This window comes from Zeus faber, assembly GCF_960531495.2.
Source record: "Zeus faber genome assembly, chromosome: 5".
Classification (NCBI taxonomy): Eukaryota; Metazoa; Chordata; class Actinopteri; order Zeiformes; family Zeidae; genus Zeus; species Zeus faber.
Genome location: NC_137192.1, coordinates 6,592,617 through 6,600,474, shown reverse-complemented (window position 1 = coordinate 6,600,474; position 7,858 = coordinate 6,592,617). Strand labels below are relative to the sequence as shown.

Genomic DNA, 7,858 nt, shown 5'->3' with positions numbered 1-7,858 from the left:
TAATAATAATATTAATATTATACCCAAAGGCACTTTACCGCCCCCAATACACGGTACATTACGGTAAAACATGGACGCTCGTCCCAAGCGCTGCTTGTGTGGAAACATCTACTAGATTTCAACTAGAAAACAACTTATTTAAGGTAATTCCATCTTAAACGCTTCGGTCCGCGCACCTTAAAGCAAGTGTTTGAAATGATATATTCCGGTAGTCGTCCAAACATTGACAACGGGTGGAGGTCGACGTGGTTAGCTTAGCTACATGCTAAACAACATGACGTTTATCTCAAATGGGATACCGCGTATGTGATCACATGTTCTATTTTAACCCGGTCGTTGAACTTGTCATTGCGTGTGATGCAGTAAATAAGAGGAGGAAGTGCGTTTTAGTGTTCCCCCTGTCAGCGTGGCGGTGGCACACACGTGTAGATGGGAGACATGTGACACCAGTATAATAACATTGAAGCGGGTCGACCACCAGGCGGCGCTGTTTCACTCTTACCTGACCCCCGAGCAGGGGGTCGCGTGGAACTGGCTTGGTGATCCAGCTTCATCCTTGCCCAACCCTTTAATCCAGTTCCACTGTGCATCCAAAATCTATGATGCTGTTGACCTGTGGTCCCCAATCACTTGTTTTGGATGGAACAGCAGCTCAGAGTAGGAATGGTTGTGGGTTCAAACCCAATTGTGTGTGTGTGTGTGTGTGTGTGTGTGTGTGTGGGGTTTCCATGTTCGTTCCTCGAACTACTTCTGCTCTCTCCCTCTGGTTGAAGGCGTGCCAGGGAGATCCGCCGGTTTTAGCGCCGCTCGGCGGGCGGATGAGAAGCCGCGAACCCTGGGGCCTTGGCGGGCGTACCGTTGGGGATCTTCAGCAGTGAGTCCCGCGGTGCTGTTTATGCCATGATTACGCCGGCGTTCGAGCTGAGCCAGGATCCCCAGTTCCTGGTCCTCGTCCTCCGTGTGCCCTACACCAGGACGTCGGAGTTCGACCTCCACATCGACGGGGCCGAATTCAAGTTCTACGCGAAACCCTACTTCCTCAGGTGAATAAAATGTATTTTCTAGGTATACATTTTTTTGTTTATTATTAATAATAATAATACTAATAATCATGATGATGATGATAATAACAATAATTATTTTTATCATTATTATTATGTATTTTGTCATGATTACAGATTAACCCTTCCTGGTAGGATTGTCGAAGATGGGAGGGAGAAGGCAACATTTGATATCGATAAAGGTAACCTTGATCATTTTCTGATTTAACGTCCTTTCTGGTTGTTACATGTTAATTTTTCTCTTTAAACACAAAACCTGTGTTCACTCAATTTTAATGTGGCGTAGCAGCCAGTATTGATTATAACTTGAGCTGATTAAGTGGGGAAGTGATGTTGATTTAGCAATGCATGCACCTTTTTTTGTATTAGGCAGGTAGAGTCAACGTAATGACCTAAAAAAATCAAGTAGTTAATGAATATTGCTGTAAATATCACCAAAAAAATAAAATAAAAAATTGAAATGATCCTTAAAGGAGCGCTGTGTACGTTTCTAGTGTTGTGCCCCTAGCTGTTTGCACGGTGAGCAAACAACCTTTAATCGCAATCAATTTGTCAATTGAACCTCCCTTCAAGTGTGTGAGGTGAACCCTCGAGTCCAATCAGAACATATTAACTGTTTGTTATCGCTTAGATTGACTTTTGTGACATTGAACGACAGGTCAGGATAAGCGTAGAACACTATCCTTAATTATTATTATTAAATTGAATGTGCCTTTTGTTTTCAGTTATCAGTTAATCGCTGCATATGGAGATAAAGGTTAAAATGTATTGCGGTTTAAGGTTGTTTACTCACTGTGTGAGAGAACAACGAGAGGCACAACACGAGAGAATCTCACACAGCGCTCCGTCTTTAATAGATTGGTAAATGACAGATTGCCAATCATGTTTTATGACAAAAACCCTCAGTGACAATTTTTATTGTGCGTCTCAAATGGATTTCTTTTTTCAAGAGAGCTCCACAGCTCGGCTTAAAATAGCTCAAATAGAGTGTAAAAATAGGACACGTCCCTCCCCCCCTCCCCGGTGTGATGCCTGAGGGCTCGGCGACATGTGTCTAGTAGCCATCGCTGATTGATCCCCCGAGTGTCATTAGTTTATGAATCAGTCAGTCACTCAGGCAGAGCAAATTAACTCAGCGACCATGTTATTTCAATCAATTTAAAGGGACATCGGAACCATCTGTCACTGTGATGTGACCGCGGCCTATGGGCCTGCTGCTGTGGCTGTCTTCCGGCAGGATATGTGATGGCTTGCTCAATTTAATGTTTCAATATCCACACACAGCCTCCTGCTCCTTCCAAGATGTGTTTTCTTTTTTTTTTTTAAGTAATTATATTTTGCCTTGTCGCTCTTAACAAAACATTCACCCTCTCGCAAAAATAACCCAAACCTGAAGACTTATGGAGATACATTCCCAATGGAGAATTTCATGAAAACTCACTAAGCAGTGGGCAAGAACTGTCAGATATTGGGTTTGCAGCCCTTGAGTCACGCAGTCCATTGATATGTTCACCTTTTCTAAAAGAGGTCCTCAGAGGATTACAGGCCTTCTCACCGATTGCTTTGGAAATGGATTATTTGACAGACAAGGGGTGCAGGGGGACATTGCTGTGCCACGGCAAATGGCCCACCGCCTATGCAAGGCGTTATTAAGTTTTATCACCCGGCATGCGTTTTCATGTTTTATGAGGTCTTGGGAGGTTCTATAAAGTTGTCTTTGTCATATGGATAAATCGTTGAGGTAAAGGTCCACTGCAGTTTAATGGCTTCTTGTTATGTGGTGGAGGGGCTACGTGGTGTAATGGGTTGTGCTGTCTATGTGGAGTTTCCAAGTGTGTCCTGTGTTGGCGAGGGTTCTCACTGGGGGGGAACCGGTTACATTTTGGATTGGTTATCCTTTAATAGCCAATGCTGAAATGAACTGCAAAGAGATGTGAAGTTGGGGTCACTCATTCCCCTGGTTGATTTTAGAATCTTAATTGCTAATTGCTGATAAGGAGATTTTAAACGGAATATTGTAGACAACCTGATGTAATAAATCTATGCACAGCACTGTTTCCGAACCGTTTATTCCTATACGGCACACTTGATAAAATTAACACCATGATCCTTTTAACCACTATAAATGTTACACCAAACAAATCAAATCAACAAAGACTCTGAAAATTTAAAGACTCTTTTTTACTGAGTGAGTCGTGAACTGAATATCAAAAAAGAGTCAAACCTTCCATCACTACGAATAGTCATTACTTTCAGAGTGAACTTGTTTTGCTGGAGTCGCTATTCCGTCTGGAACTGATTAATTAGACAAATTAGTGCAGCCTGGCAAATTTGATCTTGCCACACAGAAGATACTTTCCACTTTTTCTTTATTTTTTTTTTTGTGGAATTTGAAGATTTTTCAAGGGCGACGCTCAAGCTAGATGGTTGTTTACAACGCCTTATGCAGCTTACTCCAGATCTCTCGCTATCGAGTTGCCATTCACGCCTGTGCCTCAATAATGTTGACAAGAAAAGCCCAGGCAACGTCGACAATGTTTAAAGAGATAAATATCCTTTGTTGTGCTAAGAATGCGTTCCCCCCCAATTAAAAATAACCCTTACAATGTTTTAACAAGCCAAAAGTAAAACTCATGACCAGCCTTAAGAAGAGCTTTCATTTATGATATCATTCTAAACCTAATGAGGACTGTCCCTGAGCTGGCCACTACATGACACGAGCCGGAAGGGAAAACTCCTAATGAGAGCGAGCTATTGATAATAGATAAAGTGGCAATAATTATCTGTATCAAACACATTTCTCCAAAATTTGGTGGGAACGCCATCAAAAGAGGGAGTGTGGTGGAAGCCATATGCGCTACAGTCTCAAGACGGTAATCTGTTTAAATTGGCCGACTAACAGTCGAAGCCCGATCTGAGGGGAGGGGACATTTTATCTACTTACTCTTTGGGCCAAAAAAAAAGAAATCTCAACATTTTAAGAATAAGATAATAACAATTTTTGAGTACTTTTTTTTTGTTTAATGTTGCTTCACTCCCCAATTATTTTTAAAAAGGAAACGCACCCATTTTTCTTTTATTCTTTGTCTTTTTCTTGACGTAAGAGCTTTATTGGCTAAATTGCCTGCGACATTAAAAAAAAAAATCCTCACACAAAATCCATCTCCGTTTGGACACAGGACTCTTCACTCTGCGTGTTCCCAAGGAGACGGCCGGGGAGCACTTTCAGGGCCTCCAGATGCTGACCAGCCTTCTGGCCCCGAGGGGCTCCCGCTCGGCCAAGCCGCTGGTGGAGGACGTCAGCATGGGTAAGCCTCTACGCCCGCGTCCTTTCGTCCCCCGCCACACTGCGGCACCCACCAATCCACCTCCACGGCTTTCCATTTCAGAGGCGTGCGGAGGTGACGCCGGCGACGAAGAGGATGACGAAGAGGACTTTGACTGGCAGGTGGAACAGGAGGCGTACGTGGAGAACTCAGAGGGGGAGCTGGCATCCCTCCAGAAGTACGGCTTCGGCAACCAGAGATCCGGGGTGTTTGCCAGGCTGCAGGTGAGGCAAATCTCGAGAGTATAGTGTGCAAAAGGTTGAGGGAGAGGTCCAGACTGGCCAAAAAGAACATTCAAATCTTGATATTTTCTCTCCGCGAAATGAAATTTCACCTATTTTTGGACTCCAAGGGCAGATAAACACAACCCTATAGTAAGTCTGCAACACATGTAATAATGCTCGGGTCACACCGCCTGCAACGGAGCTGCAGCATGAAGCCAAGCAGCTCTCGTTTTGTCGCCGCATGGTCACACCGCCTGCGTCAGGGCCTGTATGCCCCTGCCGTTTGTGGGTGTGTCGGCTCAAAATCCACTGTTGTGGGCGTGCCAAACATGACAAACCTCTCTCCCTTTCCATATTTAATATACATCATATTAGGGGTGTCACAGTTCCGATTAGAAATCAAAAATTAATCCAAATGAGCGCTTGATTCGAACTTCAAAATCACAAGCAGGTTCGCGTTTCTTCCCGTATTTTTGTGGGTAATATTGTCCGACATGGTCGCCATATTGGAGCGGTCAAGATCCACCGGCTATTTAAACACATGTACAAACTAGAGATGTTAAAATGTGCCGACTAAATGACTGTCTCTGTGTCAATAGTAAAATCAAAAACCTGTTTTTTTTTGTAATGGCCTGTTCAAAACGTTCTTAAAACGTTACTATTTTCCAAAATAGCCTGTTCTGTTTTCCAGATGGGAGAGGGAGCAAGTGTGCTTGCTTGAGAGTCTAAGGAAACCCCACACCGCAATGAAAGTGATGAAAGCTCCCATGAGTCGGAATTAAATTTCTCGCCACCTCAGCTGGCGCACGTCGGGTCCCGTGCGCTCCTCTGCCTCCAACCAGTCTGTCGGGCGTATATTTACTCATTTAGATATTTATATTTATATTTACATTTATTAATATATTTATCACCTCATTTATTTATTTCAGGATTTATTTCATAGCCATATTTATTTTTATTTTTTGGCTCCGGGTGATCTATTCCGGTATTATCATGGCATGTGTAAAAAGGTGCAAGACAGCAATGTTCCAGAATGTAGCTGCATGTGTGAATAGTGAAACTCATTAGCGGTGGCGGAAAGGTTTTCCCTGTAATTTACTGGGAACTATGCGTGAAAGGGGCTTAACAATGGCATAGCCATCAATGCAGTGCTGTTTACTTCGCAAAATAAATTACCTCGAAGACAATACGTAAATAATCCTGCCATCCGTCCCATAAAGTAACGAATTGTGGGGATGTTTTTCAATTAAAAAAACAGCCTAATCATAAACAATACGCAGTGGCCGAACGTCCATTTTCCAAGGCTCAGTACCTTCCCTCCTATTGGCTATCGCCCGGTGCTCAGGGTTGCTCATTTGCATAAAGTTTAAACCTACTCAACTTTCTTTGTCCCCGTGAAGCCGTGAGCTTGTCGCCGGTCATCGCTCCGTCCCCTGCAGCTGGATGAAGCCAAGCTGTGTTTGAAATGCATTGCAGCCTGTCTATTTGCAGCGCCCCGTCACCGGTGGTGTGACTCTACAGTACCATAAGGAAACATACAGTTAGCCCAAAGGAGCATTTCCTCCAATCATATAAGAGAAGTAACTCCACCCACATGTTTAAGTCCACTCTGGCTTATGACCTAAAAAAAAAAAGGTTTGTCATCCATTTTACCCACTCACCCTCAACTTTGCTCCCCACAACAGGAGGAACTGGGTGACGTCATTGACGTCAAAAACCCCGAAACGACCACAGCGGCAGAGAGGCGGCAAGCACGGCTTGAGGCGGAGCAGGACGCCTTCTCTCCTGACCATTACCTGTGAGTCCATCAGTGAGGCACAGGAGGATTTTTTTTCCTTTTTTAACTGCGCCCATGGAGTCTTGTTGGTATTGAAACGTCTTTTTATAGATCCGATTTGTTTGAGGATGACAGCGTTCGGCAACTGTTGAAGTTCCGACCATGGTGGACGACGCTCAGCCCCTCGTCGGAGCAGGACAAAGAAGCAAGTGAGTTGTGAACAGGCCCCCCTTTGCAATCCCAAAGAAAAACTGGAAGCATGAATAAATACTGTTCCAATTTAAATTTTATCAGTCCGGTGCAGGAATAAATTGCTGCCCTTTGGTTTTATTAATTCTCTTGAAAATATAAATTTTGTCTCTGTGATGTCTAAATTCGCAGAAATCAAGATAACAACCACGCATTGCTGTAAATGCATGTCATTTAGTTTCTTTGAGCCTTTACTGAACGGCCAATAAAACACTGACTGCTAGCCACCAGAAGGTGGCATAAATTGGCAAAATTTACGAGGGTAATCAGACAGGTTTTCCTGAGTTAAAGCCAAACAGTCACGTCACTGTTGACTTTGTCGATGCAGTGGCGCTTAATAACATTACAAACAGGATCTTCTTGTTTTTTTAGCAGGATTTAAATTCGGAGAGTTAGTTTCTCTGTCTTTTGACACTGGTTGCCACTGAAGGAGAAAGACGCCTAGACACTGGCAGGTCAGGAGCACGGGGATAACCACCCTCTTTTGGAATCAACATCTTACAATGCCTGCTTCTGCAAAAAGTTTCAATGTTGTCAAACTTTTCAGACGACTGCAGGTTAAGACATGCTAATATAGAAACCGGTTTGATTTAGGTTATAGGTTAGAACTGGTTAGTTTTAAGTGATAGGTTGGAAATTGTTGTTTAATCATCAGCTTTCAGTAAGGGTTAAGGATGGCAAAATAGTGTCACCTTCCTGTTGCTGATTTATTTTCTTGCACATGCTCAGTACACACACAGACAACTCCTCCTCTCCGCTAATTGTCAAATTTCACATCAAATATCAAATATCAATATTACATGGTTGCTGTTGTGACAGTTCTTCTGTATGCTATTTACTCCAGAACTGCTGCATCTAAATCTGACGTTCATCTGAAACTGCAGGCCCTGCGGCTCTGCAATTGGATGCACCTTGGAACCCCAACCCCCCCCCCCCACACACACACACACTCCCGATCTCTGTAAGAAGTCATCAGGTGCATTGGAAAATCAATGACTCATTCACCGAGCATCTGATTTGTGGTTCATTTGCAGAAGCCTCGCTTCCCTCCTTTCCCTCCTCGGCCTCTAATGTCCGAGCGAGGCAGACTTACGAGGCCTCGGCGGCACACCGCACAATTCAACTGTTCCGTCCAGAGCCCCAGATTTCCCGCACTTCAACAGGCATGTGGCTTCCAGCTGCAGCCTGTGTGTGTGGACGTCATATGACAGCGTTGCTGGA

At 43.9% G+C, this 7,858-nt stretch overlaps 1 protein-coding gene across 2 annotated transcripts in view; it reads left to right on the top strand.

Annotated features, from left to right (window-relative positions):
- The first annotated feature begins 52 nt into the window (after positions 1-52).
- Positions 53-7,858, top strand: part of shq1 (SHQ1, H/ACA ribonucleoprotein assembly factor) — a 43,299-nt gene continuing 35,493 nt past the window's right edge. Inside the window, exons 1-7 of one of the 2 annotated variants that reach the window (XM_080000519.1) lie at positions 53-143; positions 774-1,043; positions 1,179-1,243; positions 4,241-4,369; positions 4,451-4,611; positions 6,297-6,409; positions 6,500-6,597. In XM_080000519.1, the coding sequence (XP_079856645.1) occupies positions 901-1,043; positions 1,179-1,243; positions 4,241-4,369; positions 4,451-4,611; positions 6,297-6,409; positions 6,500-6,597 (709 nt within the window). In that variant the 5' untranslated portion in view covers positions 53-143; positions 774-900. Of the gene's footprint in view, positions 144-773; positions 1,044-1,178; positions 1,244-4,240; positions 4,612-6,296; positions 6,410-6,499; positions 6,598-7,858 lie in introns of both variants that reach the window. The other variant, XM_080000518.1, reaches the window with a different exon arrangement.